At 61.3% G+C, this 13,324-nt stretch overlaps 1 protein-coding gene across 1 annotated transcript; it reads left to right on the top strand.

Moving 5' to 3' along the window:
• Positions 1-8,419: 8,419 nt before the first annotated feature.
• On the top strand, positions 8,420-12,728 carry APOE (apolipoprotein E). Its single transcript, XM_067555312.1, has 4 exons — positions 8,420-8,513; positions 8,815-8,871; positions 10,353-10,503; positions 11,272-12,728. Exons 2-4 carry the CDS (start codon positions 8,829-8,831, stop codon positions 11,891-11,893), a joined length of 816 nt encoding a protein of 271 aa, XP_067411413.1. The 5' UTR covers positions 8,420-8,513; positions 8,815-8,828; the 3' UTR covers positions 11,894-12,728.
• Positions 12,729-13,324: the final 596 nt, after the last annotated feature.

Here is a 13,324-nt window from a genome sequence, read left to right as displayed (position 1 = left end):
CCCACATGTCCTGGCACGGTCACGTGGCACACGTCCTGTCGGGGGCGTGGCTGTGGGCTCCCAGCCCCTGAAATGAAATGGCCTGGGCAGGTGCTGGCCAGAAGGCCCTGATCTCAGATGGTTCCTATCCATCCCCACCCGGCTCAATTCCTCCAGCAGCCGCCTCTCCGGCCTTGCCCCACCTGCCGGCTGCAGAGATCCCGCTCTTCGCCCGTCGTGTTGGCCAGATCTCTCTTCTCGTCACGCCTCTTTGCTGGCTCCTTGTCTCGAGCGTAGCCCCAGTGTTACGCTCTGAGCTCAGTGACGTGCGGGGCGCAGCGGGGAGGCAGACGGATGATGGAGTAGTATTACCGTGAAGGCAGTCTTGTTTATTCCCAAGGAGCGTCCGCAGTCCTGCTTCTGCAAACTCGGAACGAAAAGCCCGCCCCATAGTCAGAGCCTGTCCGCACTTATAGCGCTGCAGCTGGGCACTGGAGCGCCTCGTGAAGATGCTGCCCATGCTGCTGGCAGAGCTTCTCCCGTCAGCGCAGCTGTTCCACCTGCCAGGCGGCGTCGCTATGTGGCCGGGCGAAGCCCTGCCCTCGACATAGCACTGCTACACTGGGCGGGCCGTCGGTGTCACTGTGTCACTCAGGGTGTGGCTTTTCCATAGTTACACCGACGTACGTTCATCGTGCAGACCGGGGCTCAGCAAAATGCCCTTCTCCCAGCCAGCTTCAGACTCTCAGGCGGGTTCCCAGCCCCTTTTGCCTGGGGGCAGGAGGTTGCAATGAACATATCCTGCCCCGGCTGCTGGCTGAAGGGGCAGCTGCACCATTCTCAGAGGTTTGTGACCCCGCAGTCACCAGAACCTCCCACCACAACAGGATCAAGCCAAAGCGACTTATCTTCCCTTCCAAGGCCTGCCACGTCACCCCATCGCCCTGCTGTCGCCTGGCACTCAGCCAGGCTCGGTCCCTGCCGCAGACGGGCCCGTGCCGCCAGCCTCCATCGCCCGCTGGCCTGTCGCGCTGCCCCTCACGCGTGCCTTAAACACTCCCAGCAGCCTTCACGCTCTCCTCAGCACGCTGCTCCGCTGGGACGCCACCACCCACATGGCCACGGCCAGGCCGAGACCGCGGCTATGACAGCAACATTTGTGCCGTTGTGATGTTGCATCCAGGGGTGAAGATGGGGGGGCATGTAGGGCACTGCCCTCTCCCCCCATTGCATCTTTCCACTCCCCTCCCAGCCCTGGCCCTTCAGCGCAGCTCCAGGGCGCACGCTCCAGCCACTTGCCCTGCCTGCCCCCGCCTGCCTGGAGAGTGTGTTTGGGGGGGGGGGTGAGAGGGATTTGGTGGGGGGGAAGCTGGGGTTGGGCGAGCAGCAGAGGCGCAGCTGGAATGTTTCCTCCTCCCTTCCTCAGCGCCTGGCTTGCAGGAGACGGGGGGGGGGGGAGTATTGGGGAGCCCCCGAGCACTGAGCTGTGCCCCTCAGTTGCCGGCAGTGGGGAGCAGGTGAGCTGTTTTGCAGTGGGGAGTCGGGGGAGTCGCCAGGGCACTGACTGGTGCCCTTCCCCCCTCCCATCTCCGCTATCCCGGCTAGGAGCCGTCCCCCTCCGGTTCCCCCCTTCCAAAACCCCCGTAACTCTTCCTACGCTGTTAGCCCGACGCCCGCCACAGCCACTTGGGAGCAGTTCCTCTGTGGGTCGGGGACTGTCTTTTTGTTCCGTGTTTGTCCTGCGCTCGCGCAAGTGGGTCCTGGGCCCCGACCAGAGCTTCCGGGCGCTTCCGTAAGACACCGAATGAAAAGCAATCACTGAAAACAGTCAAACACTGAACTCATTGTCCCCTCCGCCCAGGGCTTCTTGCGTCCCTCCATTCCTCCCCCCATGCCCTCTATTTCAGGGCCACCTGGATCTCCCCCCAGCTGCCCGCCTGCCAGGGCTTCTGTGAGCCCCCAGTTCTCCCCTCCTCCCACACCCGGCTCCACATTCTCCGCCCAGTGCATGTCCCCTGCCTCCTGCCCACCACGGGGATGTGTTTGGACGAGAAGTCACCCAGGCGTGGCCCGGTTCTGCACTGTTGGGCGGCTGGGTAGCGCCGAGCAGGGAACTGTTCTGCTGGGCGGAGTTCGCGGTACACCAGCCGGCTGTGCAACCTGTAGCCAGTGCAGAGATGTTGCAGACGGCGGCTGTGCTAGCCAGATGGCAAGAGCTCTGGGTCGGCCCCATTTCCCCGCTTTGGCAAGCCATGCCTGGAACGCGGCCGGCCATTCTGGAGCTGAGGGTCCCAGTGTTCAGAAGTTCCCATGGAGCTGCCAGACACAGAAACACAGCAAGACGAGCGTAAGGGCCGTGCCAGCTCGGCCGGGAATTAAAAGGAGAGAAGGTGCCAGGTGCTGGGCCTTTGTTGCCCCTCTCCTCGTGCAGCCGAGCACATCTGAATGGTGGCACTTCGCAGTCACTCTTCACTGGCCCAGGCAGCGGGCAGGGACTGACCTTTTGTTCTGTGACTGCAGGGTCGGGCACCCCCGGCTGCAGCTCCTGCATTACAAAGAATAGCTAAATAGAAAGGTAATCGTGTTAGCCAAACAGCAGTGCAAGGCTCTGCACAGCCCTCTGGCAGCCTCCTTGCGCGCCCCTCTCCCTTCCGGCCCGGTCGGGTCTCATGATCTCTCGCGCTATGAATCACCCCTGCTGACTCATAGAATCATAGAATATTAGAGTTGGAAGGGACCTCAGGAGGTGTCTAGTCCAACCCCCTGCTCAAAGCAGGACTAACCTCAGCTATATCATCCCAGCCAGGGCTTTGTCAAGCCGCAGCTTAAAAACCTCTAAGGATGGAGATTCCACCACCTCCCTAGGTAACCCATTCCAGTGCTTCACCACCCTCCTACTGAAACACTTTTTCCTAATGTCCAACCTAGACCTCCCCCCCTGCAATTTGAGACCGTTGCTCCTTGTTCTGTCATCTGCCATCACCGAGAACAGCCTAGCCCCATCCTCCCTGGAACCCCCTTTCAGGTAGTTAAAGGCCACTATCAAATCCCCCCTCATTCTTCTCTTTTGCATACTAAACAAGCCCAGTTCCCTCAGCCTCTCCTCATAAGTCCTGTGCTCCAGCCCCCTCATCATTTTGGTTGCCCTCCGCTGCACTCTCTCCAACTTGTCCACATCCTTTTTGTAGTGGGGGGCCCAAAACTGGACACAATATTCTAAATGTGGCCTCACCAATGCCGAATAGAGGGGAATAATCACTTCTCATGACCTGCTGGCAATGCCCCTCCTAATGCAGCCCAATATGCTATTAGCCTTCTTGACAACCAGGGCACACTGCTGACTCATATCCAGCTTTTTATCCACCGTTACCCCCAGGTCCTTTTCTGCAGAGCTGCTGCCCAGCTCGTCGGTCCCCAGTCTGTAGCTGTGCATGGGATTCTTCCTTCCTAAGTGCAGGACTCTGCACTTGTCCTTGTTGAACCTCAGCAGATTTCTTTTGGCCCAATCCTCCAGTTTGTTTAGGTCACTCTGTATCCTATCCTACCTTCCAGTGTATCTACCACTCCCCCCAGCTTCGTGTCATCTGCAAACTTGCTGAGGGTACAAACTACCCCATCCTCCAGATCATTGAGGAAGATGTTGAACAAAACCGGCCCCAGGACCGACCCCTGGGGCACTCCGCTTGTGACCGGTTGCCAGCTAGACACGGAGCCATTGATCACTACTCGTTGAGCCCTATGCTCTAGCCAGTTCTCTATCCATTTTATAGTCCATTCATCCAACCCATACTTCTTTAACTTGCTGATAAGAATACTGTGAGAGACAGTATCAAAAGCTTTGCTAAAGTCAAGGTATATCACATCCACCGCCTTCCCTACATCCACAGAGCCAGTCACCTCATCATAGAAAACAATCAGGTTGGTCAGGCATGACTTTTCCTTGGTGAATCCGTGTTGACTGTTCCTGATCACCTTCCTCTCTTCCAAGTGCCTTAAAATGGATTCCTTAAGGATCTGCTCCATGATTTTTCCAGGGATTGAGGTGAGGCTGACCGGTCTGTAGTTCCCTGGATCCTCTTTCCTCCCTTTTCTGAAGATGGGCACTAGATTTGCTTTTTTCCAGTCCTCAGGGACCTCCCCCTGTTGCCACGAGCTTTCAAAGATAATAGCCAATGGTTCTGAAATCACCTCAGCCAACTCCCTCAGCACCCTCGGGTGCATTGCATCCGGCCCCATGGACTTTTGTATGTCCAATCCTTCTAAATAGTCTTGGACCCGTTCCTTCAGCACTGTGGGATGTTCGCCTCCTTCCCATTCTGTGCCACCCAGTACAGCAGTCTGGGAGCTGACCTTGTCTGTGAAGACAGAGGCAAAAAAGGCATTGAGTACCTCAGCTTTCTCCACATCCTCCGTCACTAGGTCGCCTCCCTCATTCTCTAAGGGGCCCACACTTTCCCTAATCTTCCTCTTGTTGGCAACATGCCTGTAGAAACCCTTCTTGTTCCCCTTCATGTCCCTTGCTAGCTGCAACTCCAATTGCGCTTTGGCCTTCCTGATTTCATTCCTGCACGTTCGAGCAGTATTTTTATAATCCTCCTTAGTCATCTGACCAAGCTTCCACTTCTTGTAAACTTCTTTTTTGTGTTTAAGTTCACCAAAGACTTCTTTGTTAAGTCAAGCTGGACGCCTACCATATTTGCTATTCTTTCTGCACATTGTTTACTGGGAAGGCTGATCTCAGCCAGGGGATTCTCCCGAGACCCCAGCAGCCCCCAGCTTTGATCCCAGGGCAGAAATCAGCTCAGGCCACCCACACTTGTCTGGACCTCATAGAAGCTGGGGTAGAGGCAGCCAGTGGCGGTGAGGTGGGCACCAGCCTCAGAGCCAGGAGATCCTTTGCCCTGCTCGGCCTTTCCCCGGCTTGCGTCTCAGCTTCTCCTCTCTCTCTTTGGCATTTAAGCTCTTTTAGGCAGGGTCCCGGCCAGGCCATCTCTCCCTATTGGGATGTCCACACTGCAGCTGGGCAGCCAGACCCTGCTAACGCTTTCCAATGAGCAGCGCCAGCAGCCACCCATGTAACACAGCCTGGGGGCAGGGAGCTTGGACGCATGCCGCCGGCCGTGCCACAGTACCCACCCCACACTGCCTGCCTGCACTGGGTGGGAGGCACCCTCCCAGCTGTACCGCTGTGTCTGTGCAGAACCTGGCATGACAGGCAGGGAGCCAGGACTCCTGGGGTCTGTCCCTGGCGCTGGGTGAAGTGGGGTGTGATGGGCTACAGCAGGGGAGACTTGGGAATCAGGGCTGCTGTACGACTGAGCGAGTCACGTCACCTCTTGGTGACTTGACATGCCCACCCCTGTGAAATGGGGGTGGTAATGCCAGCTCCTCCCCAAGATCTGTGGGTGAAACGTGCTACAAAACACCCTTCTCTGGTTAGTCATTGTCTTGTCTTCTCCGCACTTGGGTGCATGGAATCCGTGTCCCCAGGGAAGGGGTTTGTTTACACTAGCTCAGACCTCAGGAGGATGGGGAGTGGGTGTGGGGGGGAGGAGGATGCAGCTGGCATGAGGAATGCAGTTTAACCAGGGGAGTTCAGGCGAAAGTGCTGGAGGGGCAGAAACAGAGGCTGGAAATCCTGGCTGCACACCACAAAGGAATGTGCAGAGGTTAATGAAACGGCAGGCTGGAGCCCAGCCACTCGCTCTCCGATCAGAGGCAGAGTCCCCTCTGCTGAGACAACGGAGCAGAGCTCTGTGTGCAGAGGTCAACAGCCGCAGGGAGGTGCCGCCAGCAAATTGTAGCCGCAGGGCCCGTCCCTGCCCACCTGGGAGCTGGAGCATGGCTTGGACCATGGTTTTCTTCCCAGCAAAGGGGCTCGGGGCCACAGCTGGGCACTGGGCGATGGGTCCTGGTTTCTGACTGCCAGACGGCAAATAACCCCGCGTGGAAAGGAAGGGGCAGGTTCAACTGTGTTATTCCAGGCTCCTGCACAAACATCTCCTCACCCCAGCAGTTAACATAGAGCCAGCCTTCGTTATGCAAATGAGCTGCTGTTCTATAATTAGAGCCCCTTGGCAGCTCCCAGCCAGGTGGTCTGGACACCAACTTTCTGTTTGTCTCCTTGGAACAACCAACCCTGAAGCCGTTTGCCAGGCGCTGTGTTCCGGTGCCAGCAGCTCTCGGTGCCAGCCTGCAGGGTTCCCGGGCTCAGCGTTTGGAGGGGAGACACCCAGAGGGGGCGGGTGCTGGTAGGGGGCTCTCCCTCCCTCACACTCAGTCAGTGCTGGCCCCAGTGCCCCGGTGTGGCAACAGGGCGCTGTGCTGGGGGTGCCTCCGTCACAGCTCAGGGCAACGACACCTGGATTTCCCCTCAGTGGTCCAGCAAAGACCCCTGCTCTTGGCTTCCAGCTGCCGGCCGCGGGTCGCTGCCATTCTGGGGGAGAGGGGCCCCACCCCGCTCCCATCTGAGCAGGGTGCTCCCCGGCTGCACCCTCCCTGTCTGCGCTTCCCATTTCCCAGCAAAGACCTTCAGAGAATCCTAGAGTGGAAGGACGGGAGGTCTAGGCCAGTCCCTGGCACCACGGCAGGGCCGAGCGTTCGCTCGTCCAGCCCTGGCGGGCGTGTGGTGACCTGCGCTTACAAATCTCCGGTGACAGAGATTCCACGACCTCCCGGGCACTTCACTCACTGCTGGACTGCCCAGACCGTTAGGACGTTTTCCTGACGTCCGACTTCACCCGCCCGTGCTGCCATTTCAGCCCGCAGCGTCGTGTCCTGTCCTCCGAGGTTCAGGAGAACAATTTTCCTCCCTTCTCCTCGTAACAACCTTTTCTGTACTTGAAACCTGTTCTCATGTCCCCCAGGCTCCTCTTCCCCCCTGAACACAGCCAGTCTTTTCAATCTCCCCTCCTAGCTCCTGTTTTCTGGACCTTTCCTCAGGTTTGTTCTTCTCTGGACTTTCTCCACATCTTTCCTGGAACGCGCTGCCCAGACCCGGACGCAATACTGCGCTTGAGGCCTGGTCAGAGCAGCGTGGAGCGGAAGAATCACTTCTCGGCTTGCTGACAACACCCTGCTAACACAGCCCGGGCTGACCTTTGCTTCGGTGCACCAGTGTGACACTGTGACTCATATCGAGCTTGTGATCCACTCTGAGCCCACATCCCTTTCCGCAGCTCTCCTGCCTAGCGGTCATTGTAGGGTGCAACCGACGGGTCCTTCCTTAGGGGACCACTTTGCATTTGTCCTGGTTGACTTTCCTCCTAGTTACTTCAGAGCATTTCTCCAGTGCGTCCAGCTCGTTTCGAATGTTAACCCTATCCCCAAAGCACTTACAACCTCCCAGCCTGGGCGTGGCTGCCAATGGCCTCTGCGTGCCAGGCACTAAATCACTGATGAAGGTATTGAACGGACCCAGCCCCAGCCCTGCCTGCTTTCTGTTCAGAGACGGGTGATCACTACGGGTCTGAGGTGCACCCAGCTCTTCCAAAGAGAGCCGCTTTGTTCTGAAGGTGAAAGCAATGGAAGAACTGCTCTGCATGCTGATTAGCTTCCAGCCACCCCCCAGCCGGGGTTCTGGCAGGAGCGGTCCCTGTGGTGCCCAGCTCAGCACCGCCTCAGCTCAGCACAGGTGCCAGGCTCATGGGTCCTTTCAATCCTCCCCAAGGACAGGACGCCCTGGCCCAGGAAGATGCCCTGCATAAAGAGCAGATCTGCCAAACAGCAGCAGCACAACCTCCCGGGGCTTTCGGGGGGATTACATGTGTCACCCCCAAACACCCCGCACGGGTCCTCAGCCCCCCCAAACACCCCACACGGGGCCTCAGCCCCCCCAACACCCAGCACCAGATCTCAGCCCCCCAACACCCAGCACCAGATCTCAGCCCCCCAAACACCCCGCACGGGGCCTCAGCCCCCCCAAACACCCCGCACCAGACCACAGCCCCCCCAAACACCCCGCACCAGATCTCAGCCCCCCCAACACCCAGCACCAGATCTCAGCGCCCCAAACCCCAGCACCAGATCTCAGCCCCCCCAAACACCCCGCACCAGATCTCAGCCCCCCCAACACCCAGCACCAGATCTCAGCGCCCCAAACACCCCGCACCAGATCTCAGCCCCCCCAAACACCCTGCACCAGATCTCAACAGCCCCTGACACACTTTGTGCCCCCACTTCACCCCTGCCCAGCCTGCCACACTTGGGACACTTTGCGAAGAGGAGGCTAAGCCCCGCTCTGCCCCTGGGGGGCTCCCCTCTCCCTCCTGCCCCCAGCCCCGGGGTCCCGCCCGCGGGGCGATGTGATGGGAGGAGCTCGGGGCTGGCTGCGAAGTCCCGGCACGCCGAGGGTTAACACTTTCTCCGGGCGGGGGGCGGGGGAATAACCTTCGCCCCTCCGTGCCTTGGCGAGCTGCGCTGGCTCGGCCCCCCCGGCCCGGCCCGGCCCGGCCCCCGCGCGGCCGCTGCGGCTATTTAAGGCAGCGAGCGGGGCTGGTGGCACGTACAGCCCGGCCCGGACGGACCCAGCGGAGGTGAGCGCGGGGCGATGGGGGCAGCCCAGAGGCCACGGGTGAGGGGCAGGCTTGGAGTAAGAGGGGGCAGCCCAGAGGAGAGGGGCAGGGGCTGAGTGGGAGGGGGGTGCAGCCTGGGGCAGGCTGGTGAGGGCAGGTTTGGGGCAGGGGCTTTCCCTGGGACGGGGGTTGCCCTAGCGCAGGGACTGGCTGCCTCCATGCTCCGTACCCCAGTGTGTATCCCCTGGGGGGGGGGGCGGACGGGGCGACCCCCCCCCCATGGCACCTCGTTCACCCAGGCCCCTTCCTTCTCTCGCCGCAGGCAAAGCTGCAGCCATGAAGTTTTGGATTGTGTTGCTGGGGGCGACGCTGCTGGCAGGTAAACGCCCCCCCCCCCCCCCCTCCAGCCGTGGAAGCTCCCTCCTGGTGTCTGTCAGGAGTGACCCCCCCTTGGAGTCAATGGGGCTGACTCCCCTTTCGCTCACCCCGGTGTAAACCAGCAGGAGGGCCCAGGGGGTAGTGAGACTTCTAACCCCAGCTCGGGGAGGGGAGGGGGTCTAGTGGTTAGATGGGGGCCGGGAGCCCTGGGTTCTAGTCCCGGCTCCGCACTGACTTGCCAATCACCCCAGGCTTTGTCTTCCCTGCCAGAACCAGGTGTGTGTGTGTGTGAGTTTGCCACGGGATCACCCGCCCGCTGTAGCTGTTACCCCCAGGCAGTAAAAGCTGAGCTGAGCCTCTGCAGTTCCATCAGGAGGCCAGGCGCCGGCAGGGTGCGGCGCTGAGCTGCCTGGCTATGGCCCGGTGAACGGGGCAAGTGCCTTGTCTCTAGCGTGGTGGAGTGGGGTGGGGCTGACGAATGCGCGTTAGTTATCGCACTGACAACACCAGCTTTCCCTGGCGCTGGGCCTCCCCCAGCCCCTCTGCTCGCTCCAGCTGGGAAGCCCTTCGGGGCAGGGACCGTCTCCTGCCGGGTGCTCTGTGCACAGCCAGGACCCTGCTCCCTGTTGGGATCTGCAGCGCCTGGCCTATTTGCAAACAAGGGCACCGCTCAAGGCCCCTTCCCCAGCCCAAGGGGAGGAGCCACCAGACCTAGAGAGCAACTAATTTCGGGGGACAACAAATGTAAAAACAGGAAAGGGCATGAGGGTCAGAGGTATAAACGAAGGGAACCGGAAGGGGACACCGCGCAGAGAACCCCATACAGCATCCACCGATCCCGGAAGGTGTCAACGGAGCCGGTGGACGCCGCCCAGAAGAACTCTGCCCGGAGACGTGAACAGAGAAGGGAACGGAAATAGGCCCCACAGTCGCAGGACGCCTCCCCAGCCAACCTCCCCTCCCTGGTATTAAAGATGGCGACTTTGGCCAGGGCCAGGAGGAGGTTGACGAGGAGGTCCCGCGACTTTGTGGGGCCACGGACAGATTGTGCATAAATAAACAAGTGCGGGGAGAAGTGCAGCCAGAACCTCAGCAGGAGGTTCTGGAGGAGCCGGAAGAGGGGCTGCAGCCTGGCGCACTCCAGGTACGCGTGCGCCAGGGTCTCCCTTGTGCTGCAAAAGGGGCAGGTGTCGGGGCGGGGGGTGAACCGCGCCAAGAACATGCCCGTGCTCACGGCTCCGTGCAGGAGCCGCCAACTGATGTCCCCGGTGGGCCGTGGGGTCAGCGCCTGGCGCAAGGGCCCCGCATCGGTCGGCATCTGCACAGGGCCGCCCAGGGACACGGGGCTGGGCTCCATGCACACAGCTCGGCCCTGGTGTCGCACACGAGGTCAGACCAGGTGTCGTGGGCCCTGCTGGCCTCTTAAGTGGTGAATCTGTGGAGGGCCCTTGACTCTTTACCTGCAAACTCTGCCCTCTCCAGGCTGCCTGGCCAACCCGCTCTTCCAGGACGAGCCCAAGACCAAGTGGGAAGAGGCTGTGGACGTCTTCTGGACCCACGTGTCCAACGTGGGCCGCGCCGCAGACGATGTCACAGCCCAGATCAAGAGCTCCCAGCTCACCAAGGAACTGGAGTGAGTGACCCCTGGCTGGGGGGCAGCGGGTGGCACACGGACAGAGATGCTAGCCCAGTGCTAGCTCTGCCGGGAGCCGGGCTGTGCTCAGCACCGTGGGTGTGGCTGGTGCACTGGCTAGTGTGTGGCCCGGCCCGGCCCGGCCCGGTGCTGCTGCTTTGCTGTGCTGGCGGGTCAGGAGCATCGCTAGCGGAGGTGCCCAGCCAAGAGCCACAGCTTGGGGCACAGAGCGGTGACGTGGGGTCCTTGGGGGAGCCTCAGTGCCCTGATGTAGAGCAGGATTTGGATGGGCTCAGTGTGTGTGTGTGTGTGTGTGTGTGTGTGTGTGTGTGTGTGTGCGCGCGCGCGCGTGGGGGGGGGGGGGGGGGGGGAGGGCATCTCTGCCTAAAGTGCAATGGGGCCTCAGTGTGTGCGCACACGTACCTGTGTGCGCGTCAGGGGAGCCCCGCCCAGGCAGGGAGTGCGATGGGGGCTGTGTGCGCGTGTGTGTGTGGGGGGGGGGGGGGCATCCCCGCCCAGGCAGGGAGTGCGATGGGGGGCGCAGGTCAGTGCAGGGGCAGGGAAAGGCCCGGGCCCAGCTGCTCTGACCCTCCTTCCCCCCTGCCAGTCCCTGACCCAGACAGGGCTGAGTGGGGCCCGGGGGGGGTGGGCAGACCCAGATCGCTGCTCTCTCCCCTGCCCCAGTGGGCTCATCCCAGGCCCACGGCCCCGGGCAGTGGGGGGAGGTGCCGGCCAGGCCGCCCCGCACTGACCCCTGGTCCCCCGCAGCGGCCTGATCGCAGACACGGTGGCCGAGGTGGAGGCGTACACGGAAGAGCTGCGCACCCGGCTCGGCCCCTACGCCCAGGAGACCCAGCAGCGCCTGGGCAGCGAGGTGGCGGCCCTGACGGGGAAGCTGCAGGCCGACATGCAGGAGGCCAAGGGCCGGGTGGTGCAGTACACCAGCGACGTGCGCCTGATGTTTGACCAGAACCTGGAGGAGGTGCGGGCCCGGGTCGGCATGTACCTGCGCAAGCTGCGCAAGCGTCTGGGCAAAGACGCGGAGGAGCTGCGCCGCAAGATGGCCGCCTACACCAGCGAGGTGCAGGCCCACGCCGACCAGCGGGTGCAGGCCGTGCGCCAGGGGCTGCAGCCCCTACTCAACAAGAGCCAGCAGCGGCTGGAAGCCCTGAGCCAGGCCATGGGTGAGCAGAGCCAGAAGGTGCGCGAGAGCCTGGGCGCCCGGGCCCAGGAGCTGCACGAGCAGCTGCAGGAGAAGGCCGAGGAGGTGCGGGGCTCCCTGGACCAGGCGGCCGAGCAGGTGCGCCAGTGGTTTGCACCCTTCCTGCAGGAGGTCAGCACCAAGCTACAGGACCTGGTGGAGAAGCTGCAAGGGAAACTCCCGCTGTAACAGCACCTGCCCGCCCCACACTCCGGCTCCCGGCAGCCCGGAGCCCTGGCAAGTCGGGTCTGCGTTCCCAGGGCAGCTCTGGGACTCCCCGAGTGAGTCACCTCTCACCTCCCGCCGGGGCCCGGCTCTTCATTGCGCCTGCGTTAACGCCGGCCATAGGGGCCCTGCGCTCACACTCGGGCACCACTGAGCTGTTGTGCACACACTCTGGAGATGTGAGAGGGGGTAACCCGCCCCCCCAGCAGAACTCGGCGCTCCGCGGCTTTCACCGGTAACAAATAAATTCCTGCTTTGGGCAAAGCTCCCACAGGCCTTTAATTCTCTGAGCTGTGTTTACAAGTGAGACACGTTCGGCTGCCCCGCTGGTGTAAATCAGCCGCAGCGCCACTGGGGTCCGTGGGGCCGGCTGCCCCGCTGGTGGCAACTGGCATCGGCCCAGGGGCCGCAGGTGCACCAATCCCTCCCCCGGCTCTCCGTACTGCACTGCTCCATTCACCACTGAGCCGTCTGGCCCCTCCACTGTCCAGGCAGCACAAAGGGCTGTGGTGCAGCCAGCTGCCTTGAGATGTGAGCATGGCAGTGGGGCAGGTAGGCAATTTTACCTTCACCTTTTGGCACTGGTGCGATGGCTGCTGGAATCCTGGGTCCGGTTCTGGTTCCCCAGGGCAGTGGGATGCTGAGAAGCTGGAGGGGGCAGAGAAGAGCCGCACGATGGATCAAAGAATTAGTCGTGACAGCCTCCGGGAGCTCCCTCGCTGTAGCTCCCCACAGCCCGGTTGAAGGGCTGACTCGCTCTCCGTCTGTAAGTGCCATGCGGTCTAGCAGCCAGCAGCCTGCCGCGCTCCCACGGCTGGACGCTGAAGCTAGGCACATTCAGACTGGAGTGAAGGGTACATTCGTGGTGCAGACAGCAGCAAACCAGTGGAACGATTTGCCAAAGGGGGGGTTCTCTAGCGCTGGCCATTTTAAATCAAGGCCGGGTGTTTTCTAAGAGCTCCTCTGCTCCAGGAGTTACCCGGAGGCACTTCTCTGGCCTGGGCTAGGCAGGAGGTCAGAGCCGATGGCCCCAGGCCTCCCTTCTGGCCTTGGGATCTAGGAATCCACTGGAAACAGGGTATTTGTTTAGCTAACGCGATGTGTTCAACAGCCCCAGCCTCCCTGGCAACCCTCACTTCTGCTTTCCCGTGAATCCCCTCCCGGCAGTGCTGGGATCCCAGGATCTGCTCCCAACCCCCTTTTACACAGACACGGCCTTTCCCTTAGGGCCTCTGGGTTCAGACTTGCCCCAGATGCTTATCTGCTGGCTGCTTCGGTGAGAAATGCTGCTAACCAGCCCCACCCGCTCCCTCCCCAGATCCCCACAACCACGTCTTTGGGGAAAGTTCTCGGGGGAGTTACATCAGCAGGAAATTTGGCCCATTGCATTTCGAA

This window comes from Emydura macquarii, unplaced genomic scaffold, assembly GCF_026122565.2.
Source record: "Emydura macquarii macquarii isolate MOO-44397 ecotype Brisbane River unplaced genomic scaffold, CSIRO-AGI_Emac_v2 contig_1626, whole genome shotgun sequence".
Taxonomy (NCBI): Eukaryota; Metazoa; Chordata; order Testudines; family Chelidae; genus Emydura; species Emydura macquarii.
Note: the sequence above shows the minus strand (reverse complement) of the source record. Positions and strands in the feature narration are given on the sequence as shown.

Coding starts and splice junctions, on each gene's coding strand:
- APOE (XM_067555312.1), top strand. CDS start 8,829: ATGAAGTTTTGGATTGTGTTGCTGGGGGCGACGCTGCTGGCAG. Junction 8,872..10,352: donor GGGGGCGACGCTGCTGGCAG/GTAAACGCCCCC, acceptor TGCCCTCTCCAG/GCTGCCTGGCCAACCCGCTC. Junction 10,504..11,271: donor CAGCTCACCAAGGAACTGGA/GTGAGTGACCCC, acceptor GGTCCCCCGCAG/CGGCCTGATCGCAGACACGG.